This window comes from Rhinolophus sinicus, chromosome 12 (assembly GCF_057876585.1).
Source record: "Rhinolophus sinicus isolate RSI-liver-muscle chromosome 12, RSI-T2T, whole genome shotgun sequence".
Taxonomy (NCBI): domain Eukaryota; kingdom Metazoa; phylum Chordata; class Mammalia; order Chiroptera; family Rhinolophidae; genus Rhinolophus; species Rhinolophus sinicus.
This window is the reverse complement of record NC_142512.1, coordinates 17006846-17032336: the sequence shown is the minus strand read 5'-3', so window position 1 is coordinate 17032336 and position 25491 is coordinate 17006846. Positions and strand designations below refer to the sequence as shown.

General features: G+C 42.8%; 1 protein-coding gene across 2 annotated transcripts in view; it reads right to left on the bottom strand.

Moving 5' to 3' along the window:
* The window catches only part of ZZEF1 (zinc finger ZZ-type and EF-hand domain containing 1), a 101638-nt gene that overhangs the window by 48970 nt on the left and 27177 nt on the right, over nt 1-25491 (bottom strand). The window contains exons 7-26 of one of the 2 annotated variants that reach the window (XM_019743825.3): nt 24362-24478; nt 23283-23461; nt 21681-21779; nt 17854-17945; nt 17326-17474; nt 13559-13670; nt 12309-12524; nt 11029-11129; nt 10327-10493; nt 9563-9696; nt 8882-8952; nt 7797-7911; nt 6853-7012; nt 5919-6040; nt 5690-5812; nt 4630-4796; nt 4465-4546; nt 3428-3629; nt 2310-2458; nt 363-603 (exon numbers count right to left, since the gene is read on the bottom strand). In XM_019743825.3, the coding sequence (XP_019599384.3) occupies nt 363-603; nt 2310-2458; nt 3428-3629; nt 4465-4546; nt 4630-4796; nt 5690-5812; nt 5919-6040; nt 6853-7012; nt 7797-7911; nt 8882-8952; nt 9563-9696; nt 10327-10493; nt 11029-11129; nt 12309-12524; nt 13559-13670; nt 17326-17474; nt 17854-17945; nt 21681-21779; nt 23283-23461; nt 24362-24478 (2798 nt within the window). The remainder of the gene's footprint in view (nt 1-362; nt 604-2309; nt 2459-3427; nt 3630-4464; nt 4547-4629; nt 4797-5689; nt 5813-5918; nt 6041-6852; nt 7013-7796; nt 7912-8881; nt 8953-9562; nt 9697-10326; nt 10494-11028; nt 11130-12308; nt 12525-13558; nt 13671-17325; nt 17475-17853; nt 17946-21680; nt 21780-23282; nt 23462-24361; nt 24479-25491) is intronic. The other variant, XM_074319540.2, reaches the window with a different exon arrangement.

Sequence of the window (25491 nt, the reverse complement as noted above, 5' to 3'; positions counted from 1 at the left end):
AGCATGCTAAGGTGCAGAAAAGCTGTCCGATTAACCTGAAGCTGCACAACTCCTAGTTTTGGAGTTGGGGCGACAGCCTAAGCTAAGGCTTCTTTCCATTAAGCTTCTTGGCAGCTTTCCATTAGAATTTTGGATAAGACAAATTATCTGCTAATTAGGCGACTTGTCATATATTCCAGTCTGCTAACTATAAATCGGTCATGAATCTTTTGACTGGCAAAGTAGGACTAACAAGATGAGGTCTACAGTTGTAGAAATATGATTATATTTCAAAATATTTTAAAATTTGCACTTAAGATAGGCTTTCTTAAAACTTAGCAATTGGCCTTCAGATGAAAAATATGCCCTGTAATATAAGTTACCATATTTTTGCAGCTTCTCATATAAGTCTGGAGTGCGATACACCAGAGCAGCAAAGGTGGCGTTCACAGCTTGATCAATAGTGGAACCAGCAACTATATCTGTCTTTGGGGCCTGTTTTCTACATGCCTGTATGAATCCTTTGAAAAGTTCTGAGTATGGCCCACAGAGGTTCTGGGCAGGGTCTGACTGTGCAAAATCAAGAAGAAAATGGTGGCAGGGATCATCAGGGACGTTCTTAACCTGGGAACAACAATAACAAAAATCACGTGTAAGACAGTCATTCAAAAAGCAACGTTTACTGAATACCTACTAGGCCAAAGCCGAAGCGTAATACATGGTGCATACTCTCAGGAAGATTAAATCTATTTTGGGGAGACCAGACAGAAATATGGATTAAAAAAAAAAGGTAAACATAAATAAAACATTAAAAGCATTAAAACTAGCACCACCATAAAGCAAAAGATTATGAAGTGCCAAATGCCTAGATGGGACACCCAGTGCTGAGAATTTACAGGAGAGAGTTCCTAGCAGGTTAAAGTACTTAAGAAAAGCCTCCTGGAGAACATGGGCTTTGGACTGGATGGTGAAGACTGGGCAGGTTTGGCCCTGAGGAACACAACCATTAGCAGAAGTTACGAGTCAGTGGGGAGACTGACCTGGCCTGAAGTCTCAGCTGGGGAGTGGTGGGAACTAGAGTCAGATAGGTAAGGTGAAAGGAGACTGTAGAGAGCCTTGACTGTCACACTGAGGAGTCTAGACTTCACCCTGTGGGCAATGGGGAGCCATTAATGGTGCTTGGCAGTGGAATGACAAGATAATGCAGTGATTAAAACAAAAAAAACTTGGTAGGTAGCAATGTAACAATGCAAGTGCAAGATGAGGGCCTGGAGAAAGACGGAGACAGAGGGAACGGAAAGAGAAGAACACCACAAGGAAGAATCCATAGGGCTTGCAGCTGACTGGATAGGAAAGGCGGGGATAAGGTGGGGCAAAGGTGAAGCTAGGCAACAGTGGCTCAGTGCCTAGGCAAACAATGACGATAACAGCAGAGAGCAGTTGCAGGGGGTGGGGGTGGGGCATCCTGGTTTTATACTTCTGAGTTAAAGGGAGTCCACACACTGAAATGGAAATGCCTAACAGGAAGATGGAGGACCATGACCAGAGCCTGGGAGAAGAGACAGGACTGGAAACTGACACTGAGGAATTATCCACACAGATGTTACAGTGGAAGAGAGAAGAGAAGGAAAAGTGTTGGTGGGTTGTGGGAAAGGGGAGAAAGCCTGAATTAAGCCTACTGTTTAGAGGAGAAATCAGAGAGGTCAATAAAGGATGCTGATGGAGTGGTTAGATGTAAGAGAAGACAGTGGACTATCATGGAGTCAAAAGAAGAGAGGGTCTGAAGGAACCAAATTTAACAGAGAGGTAAAGAAGAAGAGACGCTGAGGAAGTCCCTGGATTCAGCAATTAACTACTGAAAACTTGGAGGTGGGGTGAGGAGAGAAGAAGTAGAGCAGAGATAGAGGGAAGGAGAGATGAAAAAGAGAGAGCAGGCAAACTTGTTCAGTTTTTAAGTATCGTAAGCTTATACCATGTGCTACCATTTCACGGAGAACAAAAAGTACAGCATATATCATTTACTCTCAAGTTTGACTCAGGGCACCAGAAATAGATTCAACTTGTTTGTTTAATAACTCCACCAAAAGAGATCTACTGAGCAACGACTATATTTCACTGAGTAGCCAGCCAATCAATATTTTTCAATGCCCATTACACACTGGCCCCTGTGGTACACAGAGGGGACACTAAATGAACGAGAGATAGTTTCTGCCTTTAAAGAGCTGACAGCTTAGTGGGGGTGATTAGATATAAACACAAATGTTTATAAAGTAACAAACATTAGTAAACACTTCCCATTCCAAATAGAAAGACGAGAGAAGAGTAAATACCTCCTTACTATCCTGGTGTGGATGAGTGGGCCAGCTTGCTTCTGATGCCAACTCTGGACTTATTTGGTGCCGGAAGACGGGTTTCCACAAGGGGGAGTTTAGGACTAATGCCATTTTTGCCTGAGGTACTGCCATGTTACCTCCTAACTCTGGAAAGAGAAGAAGGCTTATGAGAGAGAGCTCTATTTTTTTCCTTAATACACGGAGAGTCTTTGAACTAATGAAGAAAAGGTTTTAAAAACCTGGTCAATATCAAGACTTGGAGCGAATTCGCCCACCTTTACCAGAATGCACTTGTGAACTTCATGAAAACATACCCCAGATGAACCCAAACCATAAGGAAGTCCTGAAATACTGCCATTCTGTGGAACAGCTTCAGCTACAAGGAATCTCGGAAATGGCTAACCCGTATAGTGCGCTGAAAAGAGAATGTGACTCACCGCTAGGATATAACAGGAAACCCTTTAGGAACGTTTAACGGGGAAATGTCAACTTTCGTAAATTTAAATTTTGTAAAAAATAATAATTAAACACCCCCCATATTTATGTTTATGAATAGACGTAGAAAAAAGACTAGGTGGAAATAAATTAAAATGTTAACAACAGTAACTCTGGGTGTTAGGATGAAGGATGGCTTTTCTACATTATGCAATTTTTCTATGATATTTTACTTTAAAATCAGAAAAACTCAAGATGATATTGAAATAAAATACACGAGAGTTTTACTCTGTAGTATAATTCTTGTTTCTTGGATGAATTTAGTGACAAAGTTGAAGAAATCATTTTAAGACAAAATTCACATTCATATATTTACATATTTACGTGAATACCCACATAGTTAAAGGATATACAATTAATATATTCTATATTTTTGCCTTCTTGTTGGAGTATACCAAAGATCACTTACGAAAAAAAAGGATGACAACGCTGCTGAAAACCAGCTCCCTCCCCAGTGTCAAGTGGACATTATCTTCTGGTTTAGTGTAAAGGAAACTGAAAGGTAATTCTAGCAATACCACTGCTCTGCCACTATGTGGAGACAGCCTAATGAGACAGAGTACCACCTTGCTCTTCAGTATGGCTGTCGCAAGGCGGGAAGGGACAGTCTGTGCACTTACGATGGACAGACTTGAGAGCCATGCACTGGGAAGCAAGGCGCCCCATCAGTCGGGAAACGAGGAGCTGTAAATCCAGCCCCCAAGACACGGCAACGTCAGGCAGGCCGTAGGCAGTGACGGTGAATTTGTAGCCCCACTCATTGTTACTGCTGTCAGAGTGAAAGAGAAATTGTAGCCGAGGACCAGCCTTGAAGGTCACTTTCTAGAAACAAACAAAAAAGTCATGTGGTCAAACAGATTCGAGAAGGCAGCATGCCAGCAATAAGCTTGTTCTTCATGATTCACAAACAATCTCAATTTAAAATTGGTCTATAGTCTCACCATTATATCTTATCACCCCCTACCAAAACTCCTGAAGGAGAAATATTACAGCGGGGTGACTGAGACAGAAAATTTACAACTGCATCACACAAAGAAGCAAAGGTGGCAGGAAACGATGGACAGTTTTCTAGACCGCAGATGCCCATCAGCCCATCTTCTCAGCCAGAGCTCACACTCGCCCACTCCTTTGCTCCCACGCAAGACCACTGACAGCAGAGGGAAGCTCACAGTCTGAAGCAGCACCGACCCTCCCAGCCCCAGAGATCCTGCAGACCTACGTAAGTGTGAAGTGGACTCGGCTTTCACCACCACGGTCTGGACCCTCCTGGACCCCTCAGACCCTTCTTGCTAAGGACTATGGACAATGTGATATAAACCAGGGGTTGGCAAACTTTTCCTACGAAGAACTAGACGGTAAATTATTCTACTTTCTGGGCCATACAGTCTCTGTTGCGACTACTCAAGTCTGCCATTGCAGTGCCAAGGCAGCTATAGATACACAAACAATAGGAATGGCTGTGTTCCAAAAAACCTTTATTTACAAAACAGGTGAGAGGTTGCAGTTTGCTGAACTCTGATATAAACCCTTCCTTTTACAAACTATAACGTAAATGCTTCCCTTCAAAGATCATACATCTATTACCACCTGAGGGCTGACAAAAGGAGAAGAACTGATGCAGAAGTAGGCATTTTATCTTTTTTCTGAGGCCACTCACCTTGGGCCATTTATCGGTGCCAACTTTTGTGTCATAGCGTGTTTTCCCACCTCTAGTGTCGGTAAATTCCAGATAATCATACCTGTGAAAGTACAGTCTCTATCACTTTCCTTCTCTCATTTTTGATCCATTATTTTTTGGGAAAGAAGAATGTGTGAGTCTTACCTTTTCTCAGTTTCACATCGTTCATCAAATTCCACTTCAAAATAGGTTGCCCCCGGGCTAACAAAGACAGACACCTCATGGCAATTATTTTCATAGTTGTGGGCAGACTCCTTAGTCCACGTATGTAACACCACTGGCCGTTCCTGTTGCCAAGTCTCGACATCCAGCTATGCAAACAAATGAGTCAAGAAAGAAAGGTCGCCATCACTTTACATCCAGCCACGCGCAGGAAACTGTGTTCCTATATCTGATGATGATCAGTGTAGGGACATCCGTGTTCCAAACGACATCCCTACACATATCATCCCACAGGCTAAAAACAGACCTGATATTCCCATCTACACCTACAGATCAACAGACACTTAGCAGTCAGCAGATAGACAGGTGGTTTTTTTCTGCACCCTCGTAACGCTGTGATTAGCTTTTACTTTCTAACTATGACAAAACTAGTTCTTACAAATCACTACTAGCATGAATTTCCAGTGGAAAAAACAGAGTTAGGAATATAAAGACCCTAAATTCCTGTTTGGGACCTTGGCAAATCTGAGCCCATCCATTCTTCTCCCTCCTTTTTTTTTCTTCAGTGTTTGCTTTTTTCCGCTTTAAAATAGGCTTTTTAATATATTCCCTTTCTATTTCCACAGAATTGTTGCAAGACTGAAACAAGATAGTGCAAAAAGTTTGTTCCCTGTGAGGTTAAGTGAGGGAGAACTCCTTTTAAATCCTCACCCTTCTAATCTGCCTTGCAACATACATTTTCTCTTCTAGACTTCAATCTGGTTATTCACTTACATGGTTCTTGTATCACCGCATGTGCTATAAAATGATGAAATGAATCTGTGCACAGCTGCCTCTGTGTCTCCTTTCTAATGCTGACCACGCCAAATCAACTCAGATTGGCATTTACCCATTGGCAAAACCATTGATAAAATACAGAGGGGCCCTTCTAGAAGCAATTCATCTGTGCAGATCTATACTGCTCATAGTGTGTGTCCCTAAGTATGGTCACACTGCTCCTAAGAGCGGATACACAGCAGGTCCCAGTGCCAGCTCGAGTTACCTTATTCAATCCGCCCTCAGGGTCACTGCACAGCTTCTTCAGCAGCTCCGTGAGCGTGCTGAACTCTCTCAAGAGTGTGCAGTGGGAAATGTCTAAAGTGCAGAAGTCCAGCAGAAAGATTACCTAACGGGAGAGGAACAAAGCACTTAGCGTCCACCTCAGACTCTGCCTGGGGTGCAGGTCACCAACCCCCTCCCGCCCTTTACAAATGGCTGCCACTTTGTCTTACCAGTTGACGAGCTGCCATTGAAAACACTGAATTACATAATTTTTCTACTATGGTTTTCCCACTATACTGTGCCAAAAGCGATTCCAAAATCACTCTCATGCTTGCCAGAAACTGTTCCACATCTACCAAAACATAAAGAAAATAATTAATATTTTATATGGTAGAAATATCACTTGCTTGGTCATCATCAAGAGCACAGCTGGGGAAAGAATCACACATCAGAAAGACCACGAGACCATGAGATGTCATATAAATGCTTTCCTCTGGGCGTGGAAAGCTGCAAATCTCCGTAAAAGATTACTTTCAAAGTGACTGATTCATTATATTGCTTTGCCTTTGCTACTTCTCAATGAGGTGGAGATATCACTTTCATTAGTGAAGTTACATGGCTGACTGGCTCCGCTGCCAGTCTCTCCTTTCCGTTTGTTTACAATGGGCCCATCATTAGGTGCGCCATCCAGTGGGACAAGCTTTACGTGGCAAGGTTCAACAGTGTAAGCATTTTTGTTATAGCTGCCGAAACCCAGTTTGATGGAACTGAATTGTGCACACAGGATTTCTCAGAACCTGCTGAGTTACATATCATTTTTTGCAGTTTTACAGGACATGAATCTGAGTATTTTCACCAATCAGCAAAGGTCACAGCCGTGCTCACATACCTCAGACTTTAAGACTTTCCTTTTTGATGACCTGATTAAAACAATGAAGACAGACTCTACTGAGGAGTGCGGTATGAGTGTACGCAACCCTACAATAAAAGTACTCAGGCATATTACCGCATTCAAACAGGAAACTTTGGGCAAAGAGACAAACCTGATTTGTATCAAAAAAAGAAAGCCATATGCACACTCGATAAATGAGGTTCTAAAGAAATGAGTACATACAGAGTCAAAACCCAAACACCTGTTTTCATGGCTTTTGTTCAGAAACTCACATTTTTCAATAAGGTCAACGGCAAGGTCTTTGGCTCCAGAGTCCGAGCTCTTCAGCTGCAGGTAGCACCAGGAGAGCAGGCTGCCCTGGACGGACCAGAACAGGGAGAAGAGCACAGAGCCCACCTCCCCTTGGGCCCCACTCAGCATCAACAGCTCACACTACAGGGAGGAGACAAAGCGGAAGTGTTATCACAAGGCCATTCACAGGACACAGCCACGGGCACTTTTTAAGACAGCAGCTGTCACTGGCAAAAAAAATTCTAGGAAGTGGGGAAATGGTCACCAAAGAGCTTTCAACCAGAAGTGACTAAGAAAGACAGTATTATGAAACCTCCTTTTGCCCTCAGCTTTTCAGAACCTTTACAAATGGTGTTTACTCCATTTACAAATGGTCTTCTGCCCTGCAGGAACCTTACCCCACCAATTACCTTTTCTCTTCGGCTCCTTCCCCTGTCCCTTCAGTCAAATCTCTCCCACTTTAAAAAACAATTCTTCATCCCTTGATGGCTTTCTAACCATCATCTCTATTCTCTGAAGTTTCTCTGAGGAGTCACCTGACCTCCAGGGATAACCTCTTGCACGTAAGAACCATATGTTCACATCATAACTGCTACATAATTGCAGTTACTGGAAACCCAACCATTCCTCCCAAGCAAAATGGATAAATAAATTGTGGCACATTCACACAGGGAATACTGTGCCCATGCACCAATATGGATGAATCGCAAAAACGCTGATGAGTGGGGAAAAACCTGTCACAAAAGTGTCCCCTCAGTCATTTGCAGAAGCTGGCTGATTAGGAGCCAAGGCAGGCTGGGAACCCTTTATACTCTAAGGGTCCCGAGGACAAAGCTCCCTTCGTACTGTACATGAGGGCTAAAGGGGAGGGCAGCCACTACTGTGTCACGTGCTCCTAAAAGCACAGGGAGCATCCATCAGTTACCTCGCGGGCAGCAACCGAGAGGAGAGTGCTCATGGCCGCCAGCACTTCGCCAATGTTCATGCTGTCCAGGTCACCTTTCTCAGGGAGAAGGAGAAGGCCGCCTGGATCCTTGTCACTGAAAGAACACAAATGAAGCACAACACCTTATTTCAGGAAGGGGACTTTCATGCTCCTTTTACCTTAAAAGGTTCCAAAAAAGAACCTAGCAAGATTTCAGTGTCAGTCCTATGGGATGTGAGGGAGGAGTTGGGGTCGGGAAAAAAGCCATGGTCCCAGCCAGGTCTGTGTCGCTGTCTGTCCACATGTCGTTATGTAAGCCCAGGCCCATAAATCCTCAAGTCCTTAGAAGAGATCCCGTGAAATAAATCTGGTGAATAAATCACCTTTACCATCAATAGGAAATACAACCTCATCTCATGACTGCTAACTTGACAACCAGGCTAATCATTCTCAGTGTCTTCGAATATTCCTCCTATGACAGCCCTGGCCTCCTTCGTCATCCTTGAATACATTTTATAGAGCCCTCTAAGTCTGGCATCCACACTAAGTGTAGAGTGACTTGCAGACAGTAGCTTGGGCTATTAGTTTACTTCCTCCCTCCCTCAAGAGTCTACCCCTCCAATAATGCAACCTCCAGGCCCATTAGCTTCTTTGGTAGTCAGAGCATGCAAAAATCTCTAAGTCATGCCCTCCCGGCACATTTCTTTTGCTAAACTACCATTCTGTGCTTCTGCAGATGGGTTTTAATGTAATGGGGTTTTAGACTTCAGTACAGGACCCCAAACTCCTCAAATTCAGTTTTTATCTTCAAAAATCACTTCAAAATTGAAGTGTTCGAAGAGATCCTTAATGGGTTCAACTCTAAATTGTCTTATAATGACAGGGACTTGCATGAAGCTCTTGACAAGATTGTTCCACCACTGTTTCAGACACTCCTGTGACTGGTGATCTCTCCCTCCAGAAACTTGGACGAGCAGAGGGAAGTATCTGGTTACTCCAAAGCACACGGAAAGAAGGGCTAGTTAAAGGAAATAACTTTGCAAAGATTTGAGATATTGGACAATTGAAAAGAATTAAAAACTTACCTAAAATAAGTGCATAGTGAGCGGAAAGTGAGCTGCAGAGACTGCTTATGCTCCTGCTCGGTGACGTTCTTCTGGAAAACAAGAAACTGCACATTCAGAAAACCTATTCCATGACATTCCAGCGACCTAGAGCAACATGAAATGCCACCGCCCACTGTTTCCAAGCATGAGGAAAGCTGGGATTGGCAGGCGATCTCACGGTGCCCAACTAAGACCTGGCCTAGTGATATGAGGGAGCAGAGCCCTCCGTCTCAACAGAAGATGGCAGGTTTACTTTTGTTCACTGCCAAATGTTTAAGAAGACGACCCCCAAAAGATGTATGACACTTTGTACACCTGAAACTAATAGTTAAAATTAATTTTTAAAAAGATGCTTAAACTGAAAAAAAAATGCTGTTATCTAGTTTTATTGGTCAAACTCTTATTACTAATTCTATTAGTTGCTTCTCTACATAGGCAATAAAAAATAATCTATAACCATATCATTCATAAATAAATTGTTTTATTCTTTTCTATTGTTATATTGAAATTTTCTTTTCCCGGTTCTACAGCACTGGTTAGGACCTCTAATACAGTTGGAAAAACTGAAACTGATAAGATATTCAGAAAAAACAAAGACTAATAAATTTTATCCCAATAGGCTTCAGGAATAGAATCCATACTTTTAACGTAAATAATTACCATCATGGTGAAGAGATGGTTCCGCCGGGTCTGTCGATCGGGAAAAAAGATGGCAGCTCCATTGAGAAGGGTATTCCTGACTTCTTGTTTTAATATTTCCATGGACACAGAGTCTCCATCCACCCTATCCACCACTGATAAAAATGAAAAATGGAATCAACTTTAATATAGTCCAACTATTCACTTACTCCGTGTGTGTATTACATACATCTGCATTAACTCGCCTATAAACTACTCTTCATTTTGTAGTTAATACTAGAGTGAAGATATACTTCTGCAGAGACTAGGTAGTAGTGTAAGAAAATTAGTTTTGCTTATTTACATTTAACTAAAATAAAGACTTTAAGTACCAGTTTTAATTTCATTATTTCCCTGTGCTTTTGAGATATAATTTGGCAAAGACTTAAAAATAACCTCGGATGGTCACATGTGTTTTATTCTCAATTTATCATTACAATCTTTCCCCCTCAATCTATCAACCTCATCCCAGTGTCTTAGCTGAAGTAAAGCTTAAAGAGTGTGGTAACAATGTCTCTCAATATATAACACAACTGTGTATCAGAAACCAGGAGGAAGGTGTTGATGAGGGAATAAATCCTGAACTCAAAATAATGCCTCAAAAGAGGATCAAAGGAAACACTCCTTTTCCAAAGAAGCATGCCTTTCCTGGGCTTGCATGGTCACAGGGAACCCCTGTTCTCCACAGCAAGAGGCCCCGCGGGACACAGTGCAGGGTCACATGGAAGAAAAAGCCCAGCCCTTACCATCACATAAGTGTGTGTAGAGCTCCTTGGCGGCCTCCACCCCTCGCAGGCTCTGGCGCGGAGCCTTCTCATCAGAGGCAGCGGGTGTGTCTCCCTGCAGCACCCAGAAGCAGCTTTGGAGGAGCTGCAGAAGCAGGGTTTGGGCACAGACGCATTCTTCCCTTGGGCTACAGAAAGACAAAGCACATCAGAGAGCAAACAGGCAAGTTGCTTTTACCCTCCAAAGCCAAACAGCTGCCTACAAAGGACTCTCCTCTAGGTGTCAGGCTCAGTGAAAAGAATGCCAAGAGAGGCAGAAAGGTGGAAGGGAAAGAACACTGTCCTGGGGAGGGTCTGACTGCCCACCGTGGGGCAAGGAAAGGTATTCCTGATCCTGTTCCTTCATCTGTAAAATGAGCATCTTGCTATAATACTTGACCCGCTCATCCCACAAGGTTGTAATGATAATCAAATGAGAAAATGTTTGTGAAAACATTGCCCAACAAAGTGGTTTATAGAAGCAATTTCTATAAAATACTGCTTTGTTCATTTTTATTTCTAGATGTTCTTTTCTACAATAGCCAAATATTTCAAATCAGAACAATATAAACTAACAGGAAGTAAAAAAAACTTGAAGAAAACAATTATCCATTTAGAATAGCAAAACTCAATGTCTTCAGTTGTGTTTATATGATTATCACCTAATAACAAATTCTGACCTACTTTTGCTTTAATTTACTGTAAAAATTCCAGAAGATCTGCAAATCAAGACCCGTGAAGTCCAGAAAAGATTTATATTTTAAGCCACTTTCCTTCTGCTGCACCTAAAAATGATAAAGACAACAAAAAATATAATAAAATAAATGCATTTAGAGAAATATCATAATGGCTCATTTACTTCTCATTGTAAACGGATGAGATGGCCCCATATGGGTAACATTCCCAAAGGACGGGTGCGTACTCTTAACTACTGACAGTGTGTGAACAACTATTTTTGGTGTGAAACTTTCTAAAATGTTTATGCACGCGCGCACACACACACACACACACACACATCCATGAAGGCTCCCTGACTTCATAAACACCACACCCGGAGCATAAGTGACTCTTTACTTGATGACTCCTGTCCAGGACCATAATGCAGTGTGTTGTTGTTGTTTTTGTTTTTTTTTAAACTTTCATTTATTTAAGTGTGTTTTTCCAGGACCCATCAGCTCCAAGTTGTTTCAATCTAGTTGTGGAGGGTGCAGCTCACAGTGGCCCATGTGCCTGCCCGCATGCAGCTAAAAGGGCAACTTTGTTATAAATGCTCCTGCTATTCCTAAGCATCTCCCTTTCACATGCTATTTTCTGCTGTGATCGGAGAGCTTGAATAACAAAGACCAAACAAAATGTACCTAAGTTGAGTCACCAGCCTCTGAATGTGCCCTGAAGCAGAATAAAGGTCAAGGGTGAGGCCTCCACTGAATTCCTGAGATAAGCCATGTTCTCTGCAGTGATGGCCCAAGAAGCTGCCTCTGAGTGAGTTGTCACTGTGTTTTTACTAGTGACTGCAGAAGTCAGTATCAAAAACCCAAATGATTTCAAATCCTGACATTACTTTGGTACTTTTAGTAAACGAGTAGAATCCGCCTACACTTCAGGAATAATTCTTCTAGTCTTAGAGAAGACAGAAACTCCTCCCCCCCCCACTTGCTTTGATTCCCCCGTTTACCACTGGCAACCGCAGCTGGGGATCTATCTGTAAGCTCTGTCCGTAGGTCTGTTCCAGGAAACCTCACAGTGACGGCCATATGCCACTTAGTCTCACTGCCTGATGCCCTCAGTGCCCACCTCACTCCCCTGGCCTTCCCACACCACCACAGGAGCACACAATGCCTGCGGCACTCGCTCACACGCCATGGCATTGGCAGGGCCAGGTTTCACTGCCTGGTGTTCATTTCCCCGACCACTGTCATTTCTTTTCCCAAAGGCGCGAGGTCTAACAACCGAGGAAACACTACCAGGTCATGGGCGAGCTGCTGGATGAACTGCAGGGTCCTGAGGAGCAGCGTGGCCCCATAGACACGCTCCTCCGCATCCTTTCTGCAGTGAGCGTAGATGGCGCTCTGTTCTGCTTCTGTCCTCGCAGGCCGGAGGTACCCACTGATGCTCAGGCCTTGTACTCCCAGGCGCTCGGCCGAGTCCTGACGGGTGCAGAGGAACTTCACCATCAAATACTGGAAAGGACAAGGGAGATGTAAGGAGCTCAGAAGCCCTGGATACTGACAAAAGGGCTACCTGGGAAGGTCTCCCTATGACTTTAATAATTTATGAGGTACCAGTGTGCCCAGCACTAGGGACACAAAATGTTAGTCCAGCGTCTACAGCAAACAGAAAAAAGCTGAATACAAATGCTGAATGAAGTCAAGTTATGGAAAAGAGCACAATAAGAGGAATGATATCACTGCCCCTTTAAGGCAAAAATAGGTTAAGACAGGATGAATGAGAGGATTTTTGCTCTGTGGCACAGTCATTTTGAAACAGAAGTCAGATACCTGGTGAAAACAGCCAATGAATGCCCTAAGGAATCATTTCAAAGCCCCCCATTGATATATGCAACCCATGTGCTGGGAGCCCAAGACACAGCCTTATCTGCTCAGCTAAGGTCATTTTCAAAGCCGAGCTTCTGTGCAAACTATCTGCTTACGGTGAAAGCTCCTTTGTTGAGAACCTTACAGAATCCACTACTCAGCTGCATAAATATTTACTGAGTATCTACTACATATAAGATCAAAGATAGTTCTTATTTCTCTATTTGGGCTTCTTACTAAGATTTACACCAGAAGTTAAAAAAAATGAAGTAGCCAGATAATCACTGTTTCTTCCATAGCCACGGAAACACATCCCTCTTGCTCTTACGCCTGTGTCCCTGTCGTTCTCTCAGCCTGAGATGCCCTTTTCCACACATCTTAGCCTGGCTAACGATGGCGGCTTCATCAACTTTCAACACTGGGCATCACACCGCGTTCCTGGGAAGCCTTCCCTGGAGGACTCCAGGCCTGTACATCCCTTTATCACAGCCCATATCACAGTGTCTCATACAGCCGAGTCTCCCCCTAGACAGTGAACTCCTTGAGGGTCACCTCCAGGTCGACTCACCTCCAGGGTTCCCGTGCTAGCACAGGGCCGGTACACAGTAACACCCAATCAGCACCTACAGAGTAACAGGAGGGAGGCAAATCCGTGAAGCCCACGCCTCAGTAATGCTTACTCTGGCAACCCTACACTGCTGCAACTTGACATCTGCTTCATCCCACTCTTCTTCCAGCTCAAACCAGCCAACAGGGTCATCCTCTCCAAGGTCATCAGAGGAGCAACCAATCCTGTAAACACAAGAGAAATCACAAATATTTTCCGATTTCTAAACTTCTCAAGGGTCCAAATAAGGAGGCATCTGATTGGCATTTGACTTGTATACATATGGCCTGTCAGTTAACAATCAAGGATGGGGTGTGGCACTGGGTGCTCCTTTGAACACATGGGGTAGTTGGTGATAATCCCCTCCCCATTTCTCAGCCTCCTCATCTGTGACATGGGAACTATTGTTAGTCCCAAATATAGTCTGGGAACTAAAGACAAAGTCTGCTTCTCTAAATAACTGGCTTATCTGAAGAATGGGACATGAAGTCATGGCATCTTAGACGAGCTACTCAGGAAGAAGGTACAATGCAACAGCTGGCGTGTGTTTCTGAAAGATCCAAAGGAGAGGCAGGTACAGTTTTCTTTCCCTGGCTAATGTATGTGTGACCAGCCTGACGTCTGGGCCACTTGCAACAACTGAAGGGTAAGAACGGAGGACCTTTCAGATCCTGGCGCTCCAAAAAGGGAAAACTTCAGCCTTCATATGCCTCAGTGTGTGTCCTATTCCTTAAGAAAAGCCTTTCAGCCTCGAGGCTGCAGAAACACCACAGTGTGCCACCACTTCTTTTAAAAACTGGGTATCTGAATGGTACTCCCTGTTCAGGAACTAAGTAACTAGGAAGGGGAAGAAAGCAGTCTTTTCAAGATACTACCATGATTCCCCCAAAATAAGACCTAACCGGAAAATAACCCTAACATGATTTTTCAGGATGACATCCCCTGAACCTAAGCTCGAATGCGTCTTTTGGAGCAAAAATTAAAATAAGACCTGGTCTTATTTTCAGGGAAACACGGTGTTTAGTTTGTGATACCATAACAAGCTAGCATCAGGCGTACTCTGGATGGATAAGCAAAGCAAACTCAGGGATTTATGGCAAGAAGAGGAAGAAGACAAAGGACCCAGAGTAGGTTTTGTAACAGTGAGAGAAAAAAAGTTCTCTTCTTAACGTAAGTCTTCTTAGCATAAACCTTTCACAATATAATTAACCCTTAAACCAACGGGACAGGTAGTATTCTGTCTTAGCCCAAAACCATCAATGACTTTCATCAATATTGTGTGTTTGATGATTTTTTAATTCACTCTTGGGGAGTCATCAAGGAAATCTTTGAGATACAGAGAGCTGGAAGGTGTCAGAGAACAGAGAGAGGCGACCTCATCCACTGTACCACACAGCGGGCAAAGTGGAGAAAAGAAAGCCGAGTATTAGTCCCCTTACATATGCACAACAACCAAACTGATCCTGGAGAGTGCTGACTGACCAATGTCTGACCAGAGGGACAGAAAAAAAAAAAAAAGACAAAAAGACAGGCGCAAGTACATTAACATTTTGATTTCCAAACTGGAGAGGGACTGATAATATGTAGGCCATCCAAAACAGGATTTCAGAGTAGTTCAGGCTGAAACCAGAAGGTGAAATCAGCAAGGGAGCAGCGAATAGGCCTGCATTTAGATTAAAAAGAAATCATCCTACATAAGATGTAAAAGCTCTTGTGTGACAGCAGGTGAAGGGAAAAAGACCTATTTAAATGTCCAAGAGTGGGATGTAGCTGCTTAAAAGCAAATATAATCTCTAATTATTAAAAAAGAAAAACTTATTTTATAAAGGAGTCTAAGTGTGATGGGAGGGAGACCTTGGCAGTGAGAGAGATTTGTTCATTTTCATTTGGAGGGCTGGAATTAAGACCACTGAGTTAAAATTCCAACTGAACACATTCTACTTACTGAAGGCAGTGAGTGCTCCATCATTAAACGTATTCTAGAGAGGCTGGATGACCATTTGTCAGGGATGTCACCAAAGGAAGTCCAGCAGAGAGAGGGGGTTACTCTAGATCTTTGCTACTCCAAGTGTGGTTGGTGGGTGGGACTCATCTGTACATTAAAACTTAGCAGTACAGTACTAGATGACAGTTAAAGGCTTTTGTTAACTGTAGCACCCCACCACCTGGGAAATACAGTAGCAAAAACAGCAAGTCTAGGGTTCAGCTCCATGAGTTTTAACACACTACTAGTAATAAGGGGGCCACCAATGACCTCTGCAGCTAAATCCAACAGGTCCACTCCTAGACTTTACTGATTTGTGGGTAACAGTCGACACCTCTGCCCACTCCCTACTTCGTTAAACTTGGCTTCATGATGACATATCCCTGGGTTTCCTGCTGCTTCTCTAGCCGTTTTTCTCAGCGTCCTCCTCTCTGCTGCCCCTTAAATGCTGGCGTCTCCCGGCATGTTACCTAAGGTCTCATCTCTTCCCAGCCCACATATCCTTACTAATTCAGCACAAACATCCCTTCCAGGCTCCTGACCTGCTCATCCCACTGGCTACCGGATATCTCGAAGGCTTCCTGGAACATCCAATTCAACAGCACCCAAACTGAGCTCCGCACCGTCCCCACAAACCTGTTTTTTCCTGAGATACTGTCTACCTCAGAGCAAGGCACTGCCAGTCCCCACCAGCCCAGGCCAACCCAGCGCTCACTGATGCCTAAGCTGTCTTCCCTCTCCTGCGCTACATTTGGTCACTCCCAGGTCCTGCTCCTTCCACCTTCTAGTTGTCTCTAAAATCGGCTGCCATCTCTCCATCGCTGCTGCTGCTGCCCTAGTTAAGATCACAGGCCTCTGGCTTGCTAGGTGACAGTGACAGCCTCCTCCATTTCATCCTGTCTCCATGTTTGCTCCACTCCAATCCACGCTACACACAGCATGATCCAGAGCAGTGCTTCCCAAACACACCCCTGATCTCCTTCTTCTTAGAACTCCTCAACAAGGCACCCCACCCGCTCCCTGCCCCACCCTCGCCACGGCTTTAAGGATAAAGTCTAAACTCTGAAACAGACAAGGAGACCTTTAATGACCTGGCTTCTTCCTGGCTCTCCAGTGTTATCTCTCATAATCTACCTCAGCAATATGGGATCTGTCAGTCCTTGAAGATGCCATACTCACCTCTGAGTTCTCAAATCTGCTCTTCTTTTTGCTCAGGACATTCTCCTTCCACTTCTTCAAGTGGTCAGGTACCTCTAACTCATCCCTTAGTTTGCTCCGTAAACACCACTTCCTTCAGGAAGCCTTCCCTGATAAGATTAGGTGCTCTGCCCTGTGCTCCCAGAACACCCTGCCTCTCCTACCTAGTATTCATAGTCTGTGATGCTACCAGTTTTATCCTCTGTCTTCTGAGCTATGCAGGAAGCCCATTCAGCAGGGACTGTGACAATTTGCTCATTACAGTATCTTCAGTACTTAGCATGAGGCCTAGCACATAGTAGGTGCTTAATAAATATTTTCAATAAAAGCGTGACTAGGAGGAGGGAGGCTGGGGCATGGGTGAATTTCCCAGGGGCGAGGTAACACTGAAGACCTTAGGCTGCCCACAAGTCAGGCATACGCGTATCATTACCCAACGATCTTGAAGATGCCTACGACCGGTCACAGAGGGGACCAGGTAAGAGTCTATGCACAAATTAGAATACACATCTTCACATATGCTGTTAGAAGCAATAAATGTTCATGGCCACTGAGGATGGGTTAGTGGCACCTTTTCTATAAAGACAAGAAAGCATATTTCACCAATAAGAGAACGTAATACAAGTTTATTAACCACAAAGATTTTTTCTGCTCCTTACCTGCTTTTTACAAATTGCTTAAATTCCTGAAGCTTCCATTTGTCATATTTTTCAAACCGTTTGAAGTGTTCTTCTGCATGAAATTTATCAGAGGATGAATTATAGGCGAACACCAACCCACACTGGGCACCAATGCCACCACGTCGAACCTGGGAACAGAGGTCTAGATAAAGCACATGAAAGGCGCAAAGTTCTGTGGCTGGCTGGTTTCCAAATAATAAGGTTAAATTCAAATAGCTTAAAGCAAAATCAAACCAAAGAAATGACCTTTCAAATACAGTAAGTCCTGGAAAAGTAAAAAAGTTGCTTCCCAAGAAATGATTCCTTACCTTTCTTAATCCTTATATTCACACCATTCACAGATTTAACAATCTATTCACCTCTGTGTCCCTGTCCTCTGCTATATAGGCTTGACACAGAATAATCATTAAATGCTCAACGGAAAACCAATGACACAGACCTCTGCAATGTAATCCTACATTTAAAAACAGCAGCAATGTTGCTAACAGAAGGTACCATGAAAATTACCATAATTCTGATCTGTGTAACTTGGAAGGCAGATTCGGTTCCTGTAGAAAAAATAGTACTTGCTCTGGTTTTTCCCGTCTCCGTAAGAAAACCTGCAAAAAGGAAAAATTAAAGTTAGGATGACTGACTCATTTGTTATAACCCTAAGAATTACGATCAACAAAAACAAGCCATATCCTTTGAGACAGGGAGTAAGTAGCTTATCTGTACTTTCATGAAAATTGGAAAAAGATTTCCTCTCTGTACAGATACAACACCAGTGATAAACCCCGAGGTAACAGATCACCGGCCAGGTACAACTTTCTCAGGGCTTATTTGTCTCAACCACACAGGCAGCCCTGCTCTGAAGTAACAACATAGACATAAAAAAAATTATAGATTGTACCATTAATTCAAAGAAACAAAAAGTGGACAATCAATCATCTTTCTGAGCCATTCCTAAAACCATGCCTCATGTTGGACTGGGCTGACAAAGGCAAGCAGGCTTAGAGGCTTGGGAGCGGGATTAGACAGCTTCTAGAACATTCTGTCAGCAAAGATTGTGAAATACTTTGACATGGGAAAAAAAGACTGCTGAGTGTTCTGTATAGTACACTCTGGGCTATCTCCACCTTTATTATCTCTGAGCTATTTTACAGCTCTATAAATTGTAGACTGACTAACCACAGTAATGCAAACAATTCTTGTCTATATACACAAAACAACTGCGTTCTATGGAAACACCGCTGATCATTCCTTATGAGTACTGACCAATTTTGTATCTATTTGTAGATTCGTGTCATCATTCTTATTGGCCTACGTGTATTTTATGAATTCTCTTTGTAATATCTTTCTTACTGGTTCTTTCACTAATTAATGAGATAAAAGGCTTGACATGTGTTCATTTTATATTTGTATGAGACTCACAATTTACCTTTGTTGTTGCTGTTAATTATCCTTTGATAATGCACAGAAATGTCTGCTGTTAGACCCAAGGCTGCCTTTGTCTTTCAAACCCTTGTAAATGATGGAGCTCACACATTTGCTCAAGTTAGCACTAACCAATCAACCATTTTCCGGGGTACTGAATTGTTCTCAACCATTATCAAGATGAAAAGACTAACACCAATTTCATGCTTCTTATTTCATTATACTGAGTTCAATAAAACAAAAATTTGTGAAGTGGAATCTCCATAAGACAATATGCAAAATTTGTCACCAAAACCAAAAAAAGAAATCCAAAGGAACCTTTACTAAATCACAGAGAGCAGCTATTATATGATCTAGTTTTATCAAATAGTAATTCTGTCAACAATGTTAAGAAACCATATAGCAAAAAAAACCCCACAATTCCACTACATGGTAATACTAATCTGTATTGGTTATTGAACTGTCACTTTTCCCAGGGGTCTGGATGCATCTGTCTAATGAAATTTATTGTACAGGCTGAAACGCCTAGAAATTAACTGCTTAATCAGCACTTTTAATTAGTCTTGAAGTAGCTGAAGCAATAATTTAAGTCAAAAGAATCAGACAGACTTTTACAATAACATTGTCACCAAATACGCATGTAAGCATTTTTAAGGCCTAGATAGATCAATAAATAAAATAAAGCTTAAAAAGGAAATAAATAAAACCGTTGATTCCTTTTCTTGGTTAAAAAAAAACAACAAACAAGCCAGCTCATGTGTCTAATTGTGATATTTTATAGCTACATTTATTGACACCATGATCCCTGCCCAATTTATTCTCTTAAAATGACAGGGGGAAAAATGACCAATCATAGACTTAAAGAATATAATAACTCTACCCCTTCAGTTGTATTGGCAGCACCCCGTATGCCTTTAAAACAGCAGACCAGTGGCCACAGTCCACAGGAAGGTTAGCCCTCTGGGTTGTCAGTGTTTCAGTTCCCTGGCAGCCTGTGCAGCAAGCGGCACTTTTCCCAAACTGGTACTTCCCTGCGGTTGGGGAACTTGAAGTGGACCAGTGAAAAGAGCTTTTCCCCTTGTAAGGGGGAGACACAAATCATTCCTCAAAACCCCACAGCTCTGGCTGTGAGGACTTTCCACTGCCCCACCTATTCTCAGGTTCAGTTTCTGTAGGAGAGCAAGAGAACCAAAGCCTACTGTGAGTTACAAGGCACAGACACTGGGAGCAGCCAGGAGAAACTGAGTCTTCTCCCCATACCCATTTACATCCCACACATACAACAAAAATAACTAATCCACAAACTTTGACTAGTATACAAAATCCATCCATCCCAGGGAGGAGAGATGGGCAGAGAAGTCACAGGGAGAATAACAACATATTCAAATCAGACCAGGCAGAGAGCTGGCACATGTACCTAATAGCTGCAGAAAACCTGCGGTCCTTCCCAACTTACAATAGTGCTAAAAATCCATATGCTGATTTTTAAAACAGTGAAAATACTCTGTATAATATGATGAATATATGTCATTATAAATTTGTTCAAACTCACATCATGTACACCGCCAAGAGTGAACCCTATGGACTTTGCGTGATCATGATGTCTGTGGAGGTTCATTCATTCTGGTGAGTGACGTGACAACGGGGGGAGATTACGTATGTGTCGGGGCAGACGGTACATGGGAAATCTCTGTACCTTCCTCTAATTTTGTTGCAAACCTAAAACTCCTCAAAAAAACCCAAAATCTTTAAAAAGGAAGAACAGATGGGAGACATGATTTCAAATGGCTATAAAAGTAAAATAATAATAATAACAATAATATATAGGAGAGGATTCTCAGTGACTGATGATGAGAGTATTAAAATCTATATATTGGTTTCAGGAAGATTCTGCCTTACATGCTCCAGAGACAAAACTCTCAGTTCTCCAGAGGGTGGTCCTGCCTCTTCTGGGTCGGGGGACAGGGAAGGGGCAAAGAGTTGCCACTAGCTCCTCCCTACCCCACTTTGGATGCAGGAGACTCAGTAGCCTGTGGTGGCCTTCAGGGTGGCAGGAGGTAGATGCCGTGAAGAAAACATCCCTGCAGAGGCTGAGCTGCTCAGGAAGGACAGCAGGTAGACTGCCAAGGGCAAGAGTCTATTGCTTAAGAAGACCACCAAGGAGAGGAACGGCAACTGGGAAAAACACGTTTTCCCAGCGGTCTTTACTTCATCAGTACTAAGAACGAACACAGGAAACAGGACAGAGAAGAGGTGACCACTGAGAATGCACGAGGTCTGTGTTGCCGTGAGGAAAGCCAAGGGGAGCTCATATTCAAAGCAGTAAGGCCAGTTCCTTTCAATGTTTGATAATTGCTGGAACATTCCAGTTACTTCACTGATTTGGCAATATTCAAATACAGTGAGTAAAAAGGGGATATATGTAGGAGACTAACTGGCTGGCCAAGATGGATGCGGAAGAGACTCACAAACACCCCGGATGAGGCAAAGAGCCTGCCGCAACGTTGAGGTACACCACGATTATCATGTTGACAGTAGGGAAGGAGGGAGGCTTCCCTCCACACACTTCAAATGCCAGCTCAGTCATATGGAGACATGCTCTCCTTAAAATATGTTTTCAGCTATATAGTGCTGTTATAATAGAAAGACAATTTGAACTTTAAAATGGTAACTTTTTATATTCCAAGAGGAAGAGGCCTTGTTTTTCAAAACTGAAGGCTCTCAAGTACTTTTAAGTTGTTATCGGTAACTGACACCTAGCAGATGACAACACTGTAATAAAAACACACAGAAATGGCTCAGGGACCACTGCCAACCTGAAGTGACGACTGCATATCCTGAAAATTTCACAGACCCGTGTACAATTTCAACACTGAGGCCCTTTTCATTCACTAAACACGGACAGGTCTACCACTCACCGTCCCTCGTCCACGGCTCAGCAAGGAGGTTTTCAGGTCCCGACTTCTCTTCTTTTCCTTTGACGTCACAGGCCTGCAGGGTCAACTGGAGGGGCTTACCTGATCACAGAAAAGAGACAGAGCACCTTAAGCTTGTGCTACGAAAAAGAAAGCTGGCGTGCACATCAGTGGAAATGCAGTGCCTGTGGCCACCCAGACTGCTGACTGAAAATTTAGCCACTTAAAAGCTAAACTAGGGCAGTAATATTAGACAAAAGTTGACATCATCTTTTGTTCTTTCCCGAAAGAGACAAAGTACAGCTTATATCCCTAAGTGATTTTTAGAAGAGCTCTCTAGAATACCGTTATTCAGAAACAAAGCACATTGTAAGATAGAGATTAATACCAGAGATGCAACATATTGGGGGGGGGGGGGGGAAGAACATTCATTCCTAAGATACTTTCTTGGAGCCAATAATAAATTTTATTGTAATTGCACTTAAATATATAAATAATGTTTTAGGGTTTGGGGTCTTGTTCCTTTGAAACACCTTGAAAATTCTGAAAGTTTTAAGAATTATAAAAATCAACTTTTGCTATGATGATCCGAAAGCTTTTTTCCTTTGTTTTAATAATATAATGAATTCCCATTAACCTTTAACTCAACCCAGAACTAGAACATTGTTAATAACAAACATTCTCCCTACTCAGTGCTCCCTACCCAGTGCTCCCCAAATAACTGCTTATCTGAATTGAAATTTTTTCTGGAGAGCATTTTCCAGGCATTATGTATCCCTCCTATCCGGCCACACCTGCTATGGGCTCCCGACCTCTCCAAAATATGGGGAAACTGCATTTATAAGGCATCAATTGTCTCACTTTAAAAATTAAACATAAAATAAATTACTAACTCACACTAAGGCAAAGGTACATATATCATGGCCGAAATATCACAGTAATACCTCTATTACTAAAAGGCGGGGATCCAATACTATATTTCGTGGACAGGAACTTTAGCACTAGAGGCCGAATGGCAAGTAAGCGGCCCCTCACATGACAACTGCAGTCATTTGGGAGGAGCTGCATGGACCCCGTGTTGAGGACTGGGAGGCCCCATCCCAGGTGAATTAAAAAGTGTTAAGATGAACTGCTCAGGAAGGGGAAGTGGGGCAGGCAGGAATGTATGTCCAAATATGTCCTTCTAACCCGCAACCATGGGGGTGCAGAGGGGTGCGTCCTAAGCCATCCTCTGCACCGTGTCAGGGCTAGTTCCCTATGTCTCCCAGATGACAGGTACTCTACCTTCCCGGCCCTCTGGGCCGACACGAGATGTACTTCACCAAAGACGGCTGCGATCAAATGGTCACCACGCCTAAGGGACTAGCCCAGTAAATCCTGGAGGACAGTCCAGTGGACACTCAGGTCCTTTTCTGCTGATACTGCCCTAAATGAGCCAACATCCCCTTCTCCCTGCCAACCCTGTCAAAGAGGATCTTTTCATCCAGGAATGACAGTATAACTACAACGACCCAGTCCACAAACCACCAAAAAGGTAAGAAGATGCTAGAAAGTCCCACGCTGACGGTGGTATTATGACTTGTGCACCAAGCCGAGGTCATTTACCGTGTTTCAGGAGCAGGTTCTGCCTGACTGATGCCATGGATGAGAGCAGGGACGAGGCGTCGTACTGTGTGTCCAGGTGGTCAGTGATGGTGCAGAGAGAGCTCAGCACTTTGGCAAGACTTCCTCTCGCGAGTGCAAAAGCCAGAAGAGTCAGCTCCACTTCTGGAGTAGAACAGCAGCTATAAGCCAAAAGCAGAACACTTTTCACTTCTTAAAAACATGAGAAAATAACAGGCAGCCCGAGCCCCATGTAATTGATCGCTGTCAGTAATATCAATCTGCCATACGCTTTCTATTTGTTTACCAGAAATACTTTGTCAAAATCCTTAATATAAACTAAAGAAAAGCTAAATCAAACCAGAGAATCAGGTCATTAAATCCTCACGTCTGTAACCTTAACCTATAAGCATTAAATAATACTAATAACATCAATTTTAACAAGTCAAACTTTACAAATCAAAAGTAAATAAGCTACTACAATAAGCCTCTGCTATTAAGAAGCCTTGGGTCATGATTTAGCCTGGCCAGAGAGTTATGGGTTTATTCCTTCAAGCACCAAAACTGTATTTTAGATGTACTCCACATCACACTTCTTTGCCTTTCTTTTTTTTTTTTAACGCATTACAATAAAATTTTTAAAATGTCTAGAATGGTCCAGGGCCTGGCTTGTACTCTAATATAGTAACGTTCTTAGGTGTCCCTGAAACAGAGCTAAGCGTCCCTACACTGAGCTATCAAGCTATCAAGGTGTCCTTTCCCAGTTTTATAGATAATCGGACTTGTCAGACCTATGCGTAGACGTAAGCAGGTGCTGAGGAAAGCCATGTGCTGGGGATATGAGTGAACTGAGAGGTCTTCCATTTGGACTTTGAGACACTGTCCTAGCTGAATCAGAGAACGACTGATTCCTGAGGTCAGGTGATATTGCTAAACAATGGAGTTCAGATGGGTGAACTATTATTTCACTTTCTCTTCAGTCTAAACTGAACCGATCTTAGTGGTTATCTTTAAAAGATTAACAATTTTTTTTAAAAAAAAGAATATGCCCTCCACCCCACCCCACCCAAGCTTGATCTTACCTAGTTATCCTGATGAGAAAGCTGTCCACTTCTTCCAGCACATTGGGAGACAGGAAAGTTGAGAGATCTGTAGACCCTGGTGACAGGGAAAGCGGAGGCATGTGCTGCAGCGCCTTCCTAGGAGGGTAACATGTAAAATCAGAACAAACCGACGGAAAATTCATTTAATATTGGACAAAAGATAAACTACTGGATGCTTATTTTGATTAATCCCTATAAACAAACAACCTGGGACACAACATAAAACAGCTTTTTTTCCCCAGGAGTCATGGTTCTAAGTAGATAATAAGGCTTCTTCCCTCCTTTCCTTCCTTCCTCTCCTCTCTTCCCTCCTTCCTTTCTTCCTCCCTCCCTCTCTATGTCTTTTAAGAGTTCCATTTACATCTGTAAAAGCTTATTCAACTCTCTGGAATTACGTATTCATTTTAAGTAGTGTGAGCAAAAGACACACACACTACAGAAAAAAGGAGTTCTTAGAAAACTGGACCCCAGAGGCGAGCAGTTTGTGGCACAGTAAAAAATTCATCTTATCCATATGATCTTAAGATCTATGGCTTCTAAAGATGCATCATGAATTTCATTTTCTCCTACACATATCAGTGCCCGTCATCTTCTCTATTCCTAACAGTATTTCTTGCCTTTTCTACCTTAATGTCTGCTTTAATGTTTTTCTTTTCTTATCTCCGCTAACATTTATCTTTCTGAATCCCCCAGCGGCTTTACCGCCTCTGGACTAGCAGTCATCTAACAAATTTATGCAACAAAAAATTACTGAGTCCTACTCTGCGGCCCCTCCTGTGCTAGGTGAGTGAGTGTACCGTGAATAACTTGAAGGTATGTAAAAACAACTCAAAATTCTACAACTGAGAGCCATTTTATGATAATAGTAATAAGAATCCCTGAAACAATTTTATTTCTACATTTCAAAATAGAGACAATACAGCAAGGCTAACCTGTATCAGCTTCTCCTCTGCTCTCATTTCTTCTCCTCTCTATACAAGAAGCTGCATTAGTAGGGCAGATGGTACATAAAAATGCAGTTGATCGATGAGACCAAATGCACACGAGTGACATGTAATCATTTACTAAATTTCTTTCCACTGATACAAGTAAGCACTTTTGTTTCGTAA